General features: G+C 38.7%; 1 protein-coding gene across 2 annotated transcripts; it reads right to left on the reverse strand.

Annotated features, from left to right (window-relative positions):
- Positions 1-188: 188 nt before the first annotated feature.
- On the reverse strand, positions 189-7,231 carry ncaph (non-SMC condensin I complex, subunit H). Of its 2 annotated transcripts, none has more exons than XM_057363297.1 (18): positions 7,117-7,231; positions 6,519-6,748; positions 6,348-6,438; positions 6,185-6,274; positions 5,994-6,111; positions 5,692-5,843; positions 5,344-5,533; positions 5,090-5,169; positions 4,793-4,995; positions 3,383-3,528; positions 3,060-3,166; positions 2,425-2,544; positions 2,193-2,300; positions 1,955-2,089; positions 1,754-1,861; positions 913-989; positions 714-789; positions 189-552 (listed from the first exon to the last, which is right to left on the reverse strand). In XM_057363297.1, the coding sequence occupies exons 2-18, from the start codon at positions 6,728-6,730 to the stop codon at positions 493-495; spliced, it is 2,073 nt and encodes a 690-aa protein (XP_057219280.1). In that variant the 5' UTR covers positions 6,731-6,748; positions 7,117-7,231; the 3' UTR covers positions 189-492. The 2 variants fall into 2 exon arrangements, with proteins under 2 accessions (XP_057219280.1, XP_057219272.1); XM_057363289.1 differs by having other exon boundaries at positions 6,519-6,735; positions 7,117-7,223.
- Between the last annotated feature and the right edge of the window lie 9,097 nt (positions 7,232-16,328).

Genomic DNA, 16,328 nt, shown 5'->3' on the forward strand with positions numbered 1-16,328 from the left:
TGGCACGAAATGTATTCTTCCTGGCATTCACAAATGACATCATGCTGTAAACAAAAGCCACACAATGAAAACCAAACATTGAACGGTAAACAATTATTTAGCAATTACTTCGTATTATTTTGAATATGCACATTTTTTTCTTATATCATAGTTAAAATTAAACTTAAAAAAGTGACTGACAACAGCAGTTCCATTTTTACTTTTAATGAGGGCGGAGAAACAATTGTGTCTAAAACAAGTCATCAAAACAGGGCAATCCTGAAAATCAAGTTATGCGTACATTTTACATTGCCAGGCATTTTCTGGCACACACTTTAATCACATTTTTAAGTTACACAGAACATTTCCATGGTTGTTTTATGTACATTTTAACATGATTCTAAAAAACATTAATTTCTAGACAGTTGTTTCTGACTGACATGGGGTTTACATATAAAAAACCATCCGGGATATATGATACAAATAAGATATTTTGTGTTTTAAAAAAATATTTTAATGGCCTTGTTTAATGATGATATCAGTCATGCCATCAATCTTGTGCAGCTCCAAGTTCTGTTGATGGAAAGAACAACTTTTAGATTTATGAAAAGAATGTTACGATTACGATTATTAGCTCACGCATCTAAATAAGTGGTAGCCAAGACTAAATTCAAACAGCATGCAAATAATAATTCAACATAGAATATTCTAGTACAAACTCAAACAGCATTCACCTTCTCATTAGCCAGGTGCAGAAGGGCCACAAAGGCGAGGGGTACTGAGAGATTGGTGGCCATGGTGGAAGGGAGTCTGAAGGGAAAGAAATAATATGGGTAATTATGTATCATTAAATTAATATTTACCTACATACATGAAATAATGTAATTTTCCTTTATGGAGCAGAACATTGATACATAATGCAGAAAAAACTACCTTTGTACAAGATTCCTGATAGACTGGCTAAATGATTTTTCACCAGGTACTTCTGTTGTCTCCTCATTTTGTACCTCCTATAAACAGAAAGAAACAGGTTAGTAAATCAACTAAGTTTGCAATACTAAAAAGAAAACAATTCAGTGTGAAAAGGGTAACTTCAAATAAAATGCATTAAATATGTCATATAAATGGTCTAAAGCAGCGGTTCTTAATCCTGGTCCCCGCGACACTCCCCCCGCTCTGCATATTTTGTGCATTTCTCTTATTCCGTTCAGAGGTTTGTTCAATACGACCGTAAGTGCCCTGGAAAGTAAACATCACTCAATATTCTGCCATGATTCCACTTCAAAAGGAGCATATGTAAAATTTAAAGGGCATTAAAGTGCACAAGACGTATGCAAATCTCCCGATTACAGTTAAATAACCCTTGACATTTCTGTTGTAAGGTTTGTCTGTGTGGGAATAAGCTGCAGGTAGTGGTGTAGCGCAAATCTGTGTGCTTAAACTTCAGCTGATTTCCTGTATGCAGGGTAGAGAGCAATGGACACTGTCTAGGGACGTCAATCAAAAAACAGCTCGTTCATGGAGCGCTCTTCTAATGAGCTGTTGATTTGAATCAGGTGTGTTAAACAAAAGAGAAATGCATAATATACCGATCGGGGGTCTCGAGGACCAGGGTTAAGAACCGCTGGTCTGAAGCGGTTGCCTATAGGTTTGCAAAGCGATCCACAAAAGAAATATGTTTGTATTTGTGAAAACACCCAGGTCAATAGTGGTTGGATTCAGAATGCATTGACACACGTAGAGAACATAACACCAAGGACAGAAGACGGAAAACCTTGTTTTTTTCCGGACTTTCTATTAAAAGACTCCACATGGAGGTCTTCAGCTTCTTCATGTCCATTTTCTTGGCCATTTTAGCGTAGTTTATCTCAATAATGTTAATCTAGTATGAGGATTAAAAAAAAAATGAAGTTAAGAGTTATAATTCCTTCACACATTTCTAAAATGGGTAATAAAGTAATAAAAACTCAAATACCTTATGAGGCTCAGGAACAAGACAGTCATCTCCATATGTAGATATGTGTTCTGTGTCTAGAGAGAAAGGGTTTGGTCTGTCTGTCTGAGAGTCATCAGATCCTCCAAATCCTTCAGCATCCTCGCTGTCTCCTTCCTATTAACACATTGTGTCACCTGTTAACATCCACTTTTATCCATGCTTTAAATAGATGGTCTCTATGACCATTTATGAAATGTTACAGTACTGTTTGGTTTACCTGAAGACCAGGGCAGAAGTTGGCTGTGTCGTTGGCGTTATTGTAATCATACTCTCCTATTTCCTCACTCAGCTCACCCGATAATCTCTTTTTACCCTCTGCACTAAGCTGTGTGTATGCAAAATAGAAAAATTAGCAATAGTGCGATACATCTAATGTACAGCATTAGAATGACAATGCAGATATTGTATTATCACACAAAATCAATTTTGGAAAATATCCATGTACTTACTGTGTTAGAGGGTTTGAGGCTAAGTTGTGAGAGGTTACTGGGAGGATACTGGAAGTCTGCTGGAAGTGTGGTTTTCTTATTGCTGCTGTTTAGAGCAGACTTACTAATAGTAGTTGCTGACTGAAAAAATATCATTGTGATGCAGTAATTGTTACTTTCTTTAAAGGAATTCAATTAAATACACAGTATTATACTCACAGAAAATGCAATCTTACCGTATTGAAAAGTATTGTTTTCTACAAAATTATCATGGGAATTTTTGAATAGGTACCCTATTCATCATTGCAGACCCATGTTGTCATTAATAAAATGTGTATTTTACGGTAAAACATTCATTATCACTTGACTAATCCTTAATCTTTAGCTTTAATTTGAACAATTGTATTTTATGCCATGTCTATACAATTTGCACACAGTATTATTATAGCACATAAATTCTATGGACTATTCTTATGGTGTTTTTCCTTAACTTGACGGACTGCTTCCACTATGAACTGTAATTGTAACTGTAAATGCTTCACAAGTATTAATTAAAGTTCTCTTACTGCATTCCACAGAAGAGACAGCATTCAGGTTTAATTCAGGAGTTTTGTTTAAGGCAGTTTAAAGTGCTTAAGAAGGAAACAGGAACTTACTCTAGTTGTCTTAAAGTAATTATGAAAGTGGATATCTTCTTTAAAGTCAATAACCAGTGGATTTTTTGGAGCTCGCTTCCGAGGTTCTTTGTCTGGTTTGTGATCCTCTAGTTAAGATAAAATAGCATCAGATATTGTACAGTCAAAAGATGTGGAATAGATTACACTACTCTATACATAGCTACTTGCTACAGTAGACAAAATACACAGATTTATAGACCTTATAAACTATTTATTATTTTATAAAGTGGAAATTTAAGCAGCACCGGTAAAATCTAAAATAGCAAAAATGCTAAATACGGGAACGCTATTTCATAGCTTACGTTTATGCCCAGGTTTGAAAAGCCAGTAGCCGGGTCCAACCCAGGTGGCCATTGTCCTGGGACTGAAGTACGAGTATTCCCTCGGTTGATCAGACAACTGCAGACACATGGTAGCAATATCTACCTCCCTGATTGGAACAACACCTCTAAACACAACATTAACACAATCGTGAATGACATGCAGACACATACACAGAGATCATGATGTGTCGTACGTGAAATGGGAATTTTTCTGAATAAGAAGAAACAGAAAGCACAACTAAATCTAGTTTATCTAGGGATACTTCACCCAAAAATGAAAATTCTGTCATCATTTACTCACCATCGAGTTGTTCCAAATCTGTATACATTTCTTTGTTCTGATGAACACAGAAAAATATTTGGAAGAATGCTTATAACCAGTAGGGGTGGGAGAAAAAGTCGATGCATCGCGATTCACTATCTAACGTTTCAGAATCGATTCTCAAAAATTCAGAATCGATTCTGTGTTCAATTCAAACTGCACCACTGTGCGGCGCGCGGGCGCAGGCCAAACAGAATAACCCGTTGATAGACGAACGGCTTCGTTTTAGACAAAATGGACAAACTACGACCTGCTTCATCAAATTTGAAATCGACTGTGTGGCAACATTTTGGATTTTGTGAAGACAACGAAAAAGGTGTCGTTGATAAAAGCCATACTGTGTGCAAAGTCTGTGGCACCAAATTCAAATATTTTGGGAACACGACTAATATGAAGAAACATATTACGCGGTTCCACTCTGAGCTGGAGAAACAGCATTCTGTTCTAATCACGCACACTCCCGGTTACAGTCAAAGGACCCTCAAGCAAGTAGCAAAGCTTCCACCGAATTCTGAAAAGGCGAAGCGAATTACCCGGTAAGTGGCGGGTTTTATCACCAAAGATTTGCGCCCTTACTCCGTTGTGGACAACCAAGGATTTCGCACGATGTTACAGGTACTTGAGCCACGATACAGTTTGCACTCACGTCGTTATTTCAGTGAGAAAAGCATATAACTCTAATTTTGGTTAAAATCTAAAGTGTAATGTATTTGCACAGCAGGATAATTAATTACCAAAAACATATGTTAAGAATCGTTTTGGGAATCGAATCGTTACTCCCAGAATCGGATCGTTAAGTGCCTTAAGATTCCCACCCCTAATAACCAGACAGATTTTGCCCCCCTCCATTGACTCCCATAGTAGGAAAAAATTACTTTATCATTTTGTTCTGTTGAATTTTCATTTTTGGGTGAAGTATCCCTTTAAGGTCAAATATGATAGTCTTTACAGTAGGGATATTAGAGAAACATCTTTTTACACATCTTTTTTTCACTATAAGTTAACTATAGAAGCTTGATGACATAAGGAGCAAATACATTAGTGCAATACATTTCACAAGTACTAACCGTCCTTTTTCAGGGCTCCTTGAACAAGCTTCTCTGTGTTCTTTACACTCCTCAGAGTCTCCCGGTCTCCCCTCATCCACATCTGCATCAAAGTGATCCCCAAAATCTGGACCCTCATCCTCTTCCGGCTCAATATCAGCATTGACATCGAATGCATGCTCCCCCTGCTTCATCTTATCAAGAAGCTGATTGAGGTTTGTTGTCTACAATATGACAAACAAGAATGATCAAATCAACATCCCACATTTAACACATTATATAACATCTCATCACTGTCAAAGGCTAAAAAGGTCATACTTGCTCAGGTGTCCATCTAGTGAAAGAGAAATCCTGTAAGGATGGACAAATGGGTCTATCTTCCAGTGTCTTCAAATGAGCTGTGAAAATTAAAGACATGAATCAATGCATCCTCAAGACATTTAGTATGGTTGTTAAAGCAAAATGATCATAACACACAAGCCACTAGACCAAAACAGCAGAATAATGCTCAGTGCAGCAAAGGGTGGACTGACCCATGACTCAAAACTGAACGTAATGTACAAAGACCTTACCTGTGAACGGTGAGATGGGAACGTGTTGATGAGGCATCTGTACCGGTGATAGCTGTGACTTCAGCAAGGTCATATGTGAAGGAAAGCGCAGCTCACAGCAGCTGTCCTCGCTGAATAACACAGAGAGGAACACACCCGCTGTACTGTTCTCATCGAAGGAAGCAGCCATACGCTGGAACATGGGGTCCACCTGCACAGAGGATGTTTTAAATCAGTTTTTTGCTACATTCTCAAACGTAAAATATAAATTCATACCTAAAAATATAAAGAAAATATGCAGCTTATCACTGAATTATTCTGTACATACAGTAATTGCACCTGTTCACATTTTTCAATCACACTATTTACCTCACATTTCATCTCAGATTCAGAAAGGTTGATGTTACTGAGGTTCTGCTCCACTGTCTTTTTCTGAGGTCGTTTCTTAGTCGTCTGCTTAGCAGCCACATGTTCTCCCTGTCCAGCCTCCTCTAACTCAGCCTCCTCATCACCATCTTGACCTGGATTGACATGAAATTTTATTATGACTTTGTAAGGTCCTGGGAGGGTGTGACATATCCAACACATAACTGTGGTCCTAACCCTCTCTGAAAAATCCAAAAGTTTCCCACAGGACAAGACACCTTGACATGCCTCGGACAATTACTCACTCTCTTTAGGTTTGGTTTCCGAGCCCAACCCTCCCAGAACTCTGTAAGCATCAGCATGTACTGCATCCACTCTCACAGCATAAATTTTCGTGCTAGCATCCAGGGTGCCAGCTGCCACCTAAAGTAAGGCAACAGTATCGTTAGCAACAGTGCATGCAAACTTGTGATGGTAAATATAAGCGTGTTTTCACCTTGAAGTTGAGCTCGGAGTCTTTCTGCTTGAGAATGTCTGCCATGTAATCGATGAGGTGCAGACCAAATGCATTCTTTGTGGTGATTTTCTGCAAAAAAGGTCAGTAAGTTATTTGCACCTTTGCGTTTCAGCTCTACACTGACTAAATACACCTAACTCACATTTTCAGTGGAGAGCTTGATGCAGGTTGAGTAATGTTCTGAGATCTGTGCAGATGACAGCTTTGGTACTGCAGCAGGGGTGGTTGTAGAACTTCAAAAAGAAAAAAGTTTTTGAATGGGATGGATTACGTAAACACAGCATATGTGCACCAACTTTGGTTTTTAACTTACCTGTGGCTACCGGCCTCGTTGATGGACGAATCATTCACCCCATGAAGATCGATTACTTTAGACCTGCGTCTCTGGCGTCTCTCTTGTTCGTCATCGTTTCCCTGGATGTTGTCGAGGAGAGGTGTACTGGTGGCCGACAGAGCCGCTTTGTGTACTATGGCTGGAGAGGACCACTGCCGTGGACGCGACACCGGCGTACTAAATCCACTCATAGTGACTGCAAAACGAAACTAATGTTGCAGAGTAATGTTACTTTGTTGAGCAACCATTGACCGTCAAGACTGTTTACATTGTGCTTTCAGCTAACGTTAACGTTACATGTTACACACTAGGCCTGTTTTAATGCGTCGAAATGTAAACAACTTTAAATAATGCTTATTTTAACTCAAATTTGTAAATTATGCGCATATCTGCTATATAAACGTTCTGTTTCGAGCAAATGTTTAAATCCGAAAAGACATTTTACAAATACGAAAACTACACTAACGCTAGTTACGTTAGCACGCGTTTGACAATGCAACAAGCAAACAACAAACTGTAGTTCTAAAGCGTATTTAATGAGACTTGGGTGGAATAAAAACAACTAAAATGAAATTACCTGAGTTAAAATGAGGATTTATCCGTAAAATAACGCCGTTGACTCGTATTATGTTCTCTGTCTGTTTAGACGTCCATTTGAAAATTAGCGCCGAACGGTTACGTACGTCATCGGTGATGTCATACGTACAAACGTAAAGTCCCGACATGAGCAAAACCCTTTAGCGTTATTTATTTTTTCCATACATAACTTGTTTTTTCAAAACTTGTTTTTGTTTAGTAGTAAATTGTGTTAGCTTGGTTTTTAGTTTAAACAAATTTAACTGTGTATAAACTATTGTTACATATTAAGTATTATGTTACATGTTAAATGTTGTTACAGCCAGAATTCTACTATAATATCATTATAGGAAGTCATTTTCTTTCATGTCGACTAGTATATTTAGGAAGTATTCTCGTAATTTGGGATTTATAAAAATATAAATAGAAAGCTTCCTTCCAAGTGCTGACGGAAGTGCAAGAGCATTTCTTGTGTTCCACTAGATGGCAGTAAAGTCGCAGAAATTGTTTCATGTTTGCATTCTTTTAGCTCTCAGTTCAATAATGTTTTCAGTTGCAGTAGTCTAATCTTGTTCTTTAGATAAAAGTTGTACAAAAGTTTGATGCTCTTGTTTCTTCGCAGACTCATAAACGTGTTTTGTTTATCAAAACATCAATCTTATCAATACATCAATCCCGCTGTTGCAAATCATTACAAGTAATGCAATTTGTTGGCCTATCCTTCCTGTCAGGACATTAATGATGATTACTGGTGTAAACGCGAACTGGTAAACCTGGTGGAGTGACTACGACAGAGTCACGTATAAAGGTAAAAATACATTTCTACTGTATGCTAAAGCAGAGCAGATAGCGGAGGTTTGTCTACAATAATGGTAACCTGGCTAGATATGCTTTGTGGATTTATACTACTGTGTATATATGATATATATTTAAAGACAGTAAACAAGTGTGTATGTGGTAATGTATATCAACAACTATGGCATTTGCTCGCACGCGTGTAAAATGTCAGTAAGGCCAGCTAGTGGGGACTACACATGAATGACGTAACTGTTGACAATACAGCTGCATGTGTGCAGTGCACTGATGAAAATATATATAATCCATGTGCAAATGAATGCTGATTTGGCCTGTTCTTTCGTTCTTGATAATGATAATATGTTCTGCCTTTCTTGTAGCCTACTCCTCCCCCCTCTCTCCTTCTTACTTTTTTGATCACATTGAGTTTAACACCTCTACTATATTTTCTGTGAGTGACTTAAGCAGCTTACTTCAACCATAAAATCAATTGATGTGTACCAAGGCAGAGTTTGAGCCTGCTTTAACTTGGCTTTGGTGAAGGTCTGTCCTGCAGATAAAGACAATTTTATTAGACTGAATAGCTTGAGGAGGGAAGGTGTCTCAAGGTCGGTCATTTCTGAATTGGCCTCTGGTCGGTGATTGACACATTTATACTTTATCATGCATGCGCTGCAAAAACTGCATTTCTTCCAGATCCCGCAGGATGCAGACTGCTCATGTTAATGCAGCTGCTGAGCACAACATGTTCCTCTCCTGGGCCCTATGAGTAGGTTATACTACAGACGACTATAGAGTCAGGGACAATGTTCCCGATTATTTGCTACCTGATGAAGGTCTTTGGTTGGACGGAAGTTTTTAAAAACCTTGAACGTCCTAGACCTAGTGGCTGTTTGTATATCCTGTTTAAAAGGATAGTTCACCTAAAAATGACAATTCTGTCAACATTTACTCACCCTCATGTCATTCCCAACCTGTATGACTTTTTTCTGTAGAACACAAAAGAAGATATTTTGAAGAATGTTGGTAACCAAACAACATTGGACCCCAATGACTTACAATCTATATGGGCACAAAACCACTGGGACATTTCTCAAAATTTCTTCTAATTGCCTATAGAGTCACATACAGGTTTTAGGCAACACGAGAGTGAATAACTCAGAATTGTAATTTTCCCTTTTATATTAAATTGATTTCTTCCATTAACTGTAATTCCCATCTGTACTAGCCTGGAGATATGTTCATTATGTATTTGTTTTACTTGTTAGTATAAAATTAGATTTTCTTATGCTAAATTTTGATATATTCAATTTTGATCATAGAATTACATGTATTGAATAAACTAGCTAAACTTCGATTTCCGGCTTTCAAATATGGGACTATTATCTTAACAACCTCAAAAACCAGATCATCAGTGTTTTGCCAAGTTTTCTGCATTTTGTTTAATGGCTTTAGTTTATTATTTTGTATAGCTTGAGGAACAGGCTTGTAGATTCATATGATACCACACTGAAGTGTTTTGAAAAGTAGGAGAGGTGGGATACCTGAATTCACATAATGCACATAGCTTAGGATACTACTGTATTAAAGGAAGTTATGTACATGAATGTATATCTAAAATCCTTTATGATTTACAGATTTCTCTTATTCCTTAAAATATATATGTTTTTGACAAAAATTAAACAAGTCAATAAATATATACTACAGATACTACAGTCAGTTAATAATTGTTTCTATTGAGGAGTCATTTCTTTGTTTAAAGTCACCATGAAACCGAAGTTGCGATGGACTTCTTTTCCGTATCGTAACGTATATCTGAGTGGCTTCTGAAATTAGAAAAAAAAATGTAGGGCGGGGCTTCCCTTTTTGATTGGTTTGTTGTAAATTGGGCCTGGAGTAAGGCTAAAAATGCCTGGCCATTGGACAGTCAGTCCTACCTCTCTTTTTGTTTGTTGCTTCCGTCGTGTGTTGAAGAGTTGTTGTTGAGAAGGGGAGAGGAGCTTAATGTTTTTGATTAAAGATTACAAGTGCAAATTAATAAAAAAATAATAATGGTGTGCAGGGATAAATCATATATAATAATCACTGCAACACTGCGTAAGGGCATATCCGATTGGAATCCAATCATATTTAGCAAGTGTGAACAGCAAAAAATCCCATGAAATCCGTTTTAGGCTACATTCATATGTGGTTTGAAATCCTTTTCAAATCGCATTTCTGGAAATCCGTTTCAGTCTGACCGCTCAGATCGGATTTGAGTCTTACGTTACGTTCTTGCGCCGCCATGTTGAAACGTAAGCACGTCAGACGTCATTGCAGATATAATGCTGCTATGTTGTTTTCTGTGTGCTGGAGGAGACTCGAGCACTGAATAAAGCCACGCATACCAGCTTCATACACTTCAGCAGCAGGTTCATTAGACATGGTAATACAGTGCAGCGGCTACACACCATCATATTGTAATAAAAATTAGCTGTGTTTGACTCTACACAGCGCTGCTCAGATTGATCAGCGTATGACATCACCATACTGCGAGAGCGACACAGAGCAGTGTGCTGTGGTGTTGCAATGTCATACACCGATCGGTCTGCACAGCGACGCATGAAGTTCAAGGCTCCCTGTCATTGCCATAGAAACCAAATCAGATATTGCAAAAAATGAGAGAGCACCACGGGACACTCAAATCGGATCTGAACAGTTATACACAGTGTTGACAATCAATCATTTAATTTAGATTTCAATCGGATATGCACAAAAATCGGATTTGAGGTGACAGTCTGAACGTAGCCTTAGAATTTTCCTGTTTGATTTCATGGTGACTTTAAGGAACATTAGATTTTTTGAGCGGCATACGTTTCTCAGTCTTTTTAGAAATATTATGTTCTTTTCTTTGCAGAAGTTCATACTGTACCACGGCAGTGATATTTTCCCAGGTGAGGGGGCGACTTTGATGCTGAGTTAATTAGGGGGAAGCTGAGGTTTTCATTCTCAGTCTGTCCCCACCAACCAGCAGTGCAACCCAATTTCTAACAGATAATTTGGTCTCTTTTAACTCATGCAGTATATTGACCATGCTGTTGAGCTTTGCTTCAGTGTTCAGGAATACAAAGTCGCTTGTTATGTCTCCCATACTGTAAAAGTTGCAACCTTATTTGTATATTTTTCCTGATCTCACCCTTTCAATCCAGTCGCATTTATTTCTGAGTTTTAAGTGGCCAGTTATTCAATTCAATCAATTACGCACCCTCAAGTTGTTCCAAACCTTTATAAATTTGTTCTGATAAACACAAGGAAGGAAAATAAAGATGTTTGGAAGAATTTGGAAGAATGACAGTAACCAAACAGATCTCATCCCCCATTTACTGCCATAGTAGGGAGTAATGATGAAAGATTTTCATTTTTGTTTGAACTATCCCTTTAAGAAAAGATGGAGGGGAGGTTAATGGTTCTTATAAAAGATTATGAGGGCACTTGAATAAAAAAATGACCCACATGGTTAAATAATCTATTATAAACACTGCAATATTCCATACAGAAATAAGATTAGTCAGTTTTGATTTCGTGCCGGATTTCAAAGGGCAGGCCTTGTAGAACCAGAAGGTGAAAGGATGGTGAGAAGGTTAATGGCCCTGTGTGTCACTTATCTGGTTATGGATTCATAATGTTGTCAGTTATTAATGTGACAATATTGCAGCCAAATTTGAGACTTTTCGGCCACTTCCTCATGAATGCAATTACCCGTCTGCAGACTGCCCTCCTTTCTCTCACACCTCTCACACAATTGAGGAAATATTTGCTTTAATACTCAGATTACCTACCTGATACGTTACCATCTGTAGTGTCCCTAATCATGTTGCTGATGCCTTCATGACCTCAATATCCCCTCAGATTTTTAGGGTGATTTTAATTATTAATGCTGTCATGGCGGGAGTAATTATTATGTCATTCCAGCCAACTAATGACTAAAGGTTAGAGAAGAGGCGAATGCATTATTAGACCTGCTGGCAGGATGCAGTAAATCAGAGGTGTGGGGCTCACCCTATCCTCCTGCGTTGACTGATAGCTCAGTGTGATTTTTGGAAGCCCGGAGCAGATGAATACTGATGGGATGCTGCGAGGAAACATCTCTAGGCTTTTTGCAAAATGCAAATCACAGCCATACTGCCTATCTACCAGACCCTGACAAAATCCAAAAGCAAGCTACTACGAATCACCTAGGCAACAGGACCAACCTTAGCATACAAATGTCCCTCCCCTTTGAAAGATTAGTGGCTTGCACGTTTTTAGATGCGCACAGATATTGTAATTACCAATAATACAAATTTGACAAATGCAATTGGGACTGCCTGGCTTTAGTTAACGTGCGCTGTGGGTGATGTGATCATTTGAAGTCTTTGTTTGATTAAGTCTCCTCTGATGCACTTCATCACGCAGGCTTCTTGTTTTAGCTCAGACCTGGATGAGATCAGTCCACTTCTTCAGGTGAATGAGCCGGTTAAAGTGTTTTTTGCATCTCATAATCAGCCAGTCCTGTGAAAGCTAAGCAAATGAGGGCTGCTTAGTCCGGTGATAAATGCACTGACATGTTAATGGTGATTCAGGGTTTTATTGTGATTCTGACTTTAGTGTTCGTTGTTGGTGGAGAACCTTTAAAAGAGTTTTATTTTTAGTTTTATTTTTTTGTGTCATGGTTCTGCCCCATCTGGTCTTGCTTTTCTTGATCTAGTGGCAGAATCATTACAGAACCTCTTGTTTCATGTGGAGAGGGCCATTTTGGCACTGATGGCCTTCCATACTCTCCGGTCTTGTCATTGTTCCTGCCCTTTGTTTCCTCATTAGTGCTCATTATGATTTCATGCCCCACACCTGTCCCCTATTGATTTTGATCCCTTATAATGCCCTTGTGTTTTCTGTCCTGTGCTGGTTCATTGTCATTCGTCTGGTGAGTTCCTGTTGCGTGTCTAGTCTAGTCTAGTCTAGTCTGGTCTAGTGTAGTCCTCGTTATTGTTATCTCCAGTCTGGTCAGTGTAGTTAGTCTTAGTCCCATATTGTGGTGTCGTGTTATTCCCTTATTTGATTATGTTACCCCCTCACGGGTTTATTTTTGTATCATTTATTAAACGTCTTGTTAACCGCTTACGCGCTGTCTGTGCCTGGGTCCTCTGTTCTCTGTCATTGTGTCTCACATATTGTTGATGGGTTAACTTAGACCTTTTGTTACTTTTTCTTCACTCAGCTCAGATAGCAGTAAGCATTTCACAATAATAAAAATGTTTTTATTACAATATAAGTGAAAAAGTGCCATTGCCACAGTTTAACCTCAAATGTGACCCTGGACCACAAAATCAAGTAGCACGTGTATATTTGTAGCAATAGCCAACAATACATTGTGAGTCAAAATTATCGATTTTTCTTTTAATGGCAAAAATCATTAGGATATTAAGTACAAATCATGTTTCATGAAGATATTTTGTAAATTTCTTACCGTAAATATATATTTAAAAAAATCACCTACAAAAATGGCCGGAAACACGCCTACAAATGTCACTCGCTGCTGTTTCAGAATTACCCACTCAAGTTTGATATCTATGTAAAGCTTAAAATTTCCGCTTTCGGTTTTATCTACTTTCCACAACACCATTACAGCAATAAGCCAGTAGAGAGTGTTAAAACAAAACTGTTTCTTCTTAGCAACGGCCTGCTACAGTGCCTTTGATGAACAACTTTAAAGGCGATTTTCTCAATATTTAGATTTTTTTGCACCCTCAGATTACAGATCTCCAAATAGTTGTATTTCGGACAAATATTGTCCTATCCTAACCAACCATACATCAATGGAAGGCTTATTTATTCAGTATAAATCTCAGTTTAAAACAATTTACTCTTATTACCGGTTATAAACGTGCAGATTTGAACAAAGTGTGCTATGATTGGCCAGTTAACCAGTGCGTACTGATTAGTCAAATACTGCAAGTGTGCGACGGAAATGTAACGCCTCTTACCATATTTGGGCCATCAGGTTCCAAAGCAATTGTACTGACATGTACGCCCTTCTTACTTGCATATACATTTTGGCGGTCTTAGTCAACTCATACCACGAACTGACATGGATTTGTGGGGGTGTGGTTACACGAGGCGTTTCAGGCAGGTCTGTGTGAGCATTCGCTTTTAGATAGAATGCATCTTTTGTTTACAGCACTTTGATTTTTGCAATTTTACGTGTCTAATACATGCATGGGCAATTTATAACACACCAAAGACACAGAAAAACACGTGTTCGCCCCATATGACCCCTTTAACTATGGTTGCTATAGTGAGATCATGGTATTTTTTGTAGTGTGGTATTAAACCAAAAACACATGGTTATTATTGTTAAACTATTGTTAATTTTAGTAATCTAAAATCTAACCCTAATTTACAGCAGGTTTTATTAAACAACTGGATTACACCAACAAAAGTTTTTTTTCCAATAGCAAGAAAGAGAGTAAAGAAAAACATGAGAAAGAAAGATAATAAAGAGAGAGAATGAAAAATGGGCACTTTTGTGATGTTCCAGTAACATTTCCAGCAACTGTGCCGCACAGGGAACACCTACTGTGGCCAAATGTCTTGAGCATCCAATCACAGTGCTGTCTTTTTGTTCCTTCCAATAGTTTATTCTCTTGCCTCTTCATCCTACTGTGAACATTTACATTTAGTCATTTAGCAGACGCTTTTATCCAAAGCGACTTACAGAGAGTTCAGGGAGCAACAAGCGATATGTCATACAGGAGCAATAATACAATAAGTGATAATACAAAGTTATAGTTTCAACAAAAGCTAGACCAATACCTGTTGAGAGAAAGCGAGAGGGTTAGTTTTTTTTTTCATTTGTCTGTCAAGTATTCGCATAAGAGATGGGTTTTAAGTAGTTTTTTGAATGTTGTGAGAGATGTGGTTGACCGGACTGAGTTGGGAAGAATGTTCCACCAGGAAGGAGTTGTGAAGCAGAATGAGCGGGAATGCGATTTGATGCCCTTTTGAGAAGGCAATACAAGACGCCACTGGTTTGCTGAACGCAGGGTTCTTGATGGGTTGTAGGAGGGTGTGAAAGTATGCCGGTGCAGATCTAGTGATAGTCCTATAGGCAAGCATTAGTGACTTGAATCTGATACGGGCTTCAACCGGTAGCCAGTGGAGAGAGATGAAAAGGGGTGTCACATGAGCCCTTTTGGGCTGTTGGAAGATGAAGCATGCCGCTGCGTTCTGAACCAGCTGGAGTGGTTTGATAGCCTTTGCAGGAAGACCAGCAAGGAGAGCATTGCAGTAGTCCAACCTTGAGATTACCAGGGCATGGACAAGGAGTTGTGCCGCATGCTCAGTGAGATAGGGTCTAACCTTTCTAATGTTGAATAAGGCATATCGACATGACCGCGTTGTCCTTGCAATGTGATCATTGAAGGACAGCTGTTCATCGAATATGACTCCGAGGTTCCTGGGTGTTTTGGAAGGAGTGATTGTGGTATTGCCAAGTTGGATGGTGAGATCGTGTTGCATCGTGGGGTGTGCCGGAAACAGGAGTAGTTCTGTCTTGGCAGGGTTCAGCAGGAGGTGATGCTCTCTCATCCAAGCTGAGATGTCTTCAAGGCAGGCTGTAATGCAAGCTGCTACAGTGGTATCGTCTGAGTGAAACGAGATGTAGATCTGGGTGTCGTCAGTAGGGTTGGGTACCGGACTCGGTACTTTTAAGGGCACTGACCGAATTACGTCGGTACTACCGAGTATCGATTCACATTAAATCAATCGTGCCAAATTTCGGTACCTGAGAACGCATCGGGTGCTGCGCGAGAGCAGGTACGTTAGAAAGAGAGAGAGATCATTTTACTTCACGCAAGGCGAAAATAAAACCGCTAATAAAGCAGGCTGTCCTAATCAACGTACAAAATGAAAATAAACACTCGACTCTCGACACTCGACATATGGTTATCATATTTATTTCACTTGTTCTTGTTTAGAAAATTAAGCATACACTCACGTTAAGGAAATGCACGCTCCGACGCAGCTGGCACGCACACACATAACACTGCACTGAACATTTAAGTTTGTTAAGGCGCTTTGTGTTTTCTGTCCACCAATGAATAAAATCATCTCATGAAGTCCCGAAACAAAGTTATTAGTGACAGATTAGAGCAGTCGATGGAAAGAGGTGAGTGAGGCCAACCGTCAAGGTGCAGTTTGAAGCTGTGAACAGCGCAGCAGGAGACTGATGCACACTTAACATTATGTATTATTGTATGATCAACATTATATATTTATATGTAACTCTTTCAGTATCTCTGTTAAAAATGTATATTACAAATCAATCTGTTATTTTCAGCAATGATGCTGTTAAAAATATTTTTATGGACTTCAAGTTTTGTTTTTCTATATTATCTAATG

This window comes from Triplophysa rosa, linkage group LG2 (genome assembly GCF_024868665.1).
Source record: "Triplophysa rosa linkage group LG2, Trosa_1v2, whole genome shotgun sequence".
In the NCBI taxonomy this organism is placed as follows: domain Eukaryota; kingdom Metazoa; phylum Chordata; class Actinopteri; order Cypriniformes; family Nemacheilidae; genus Triplophysa; species Triplophysa rosa.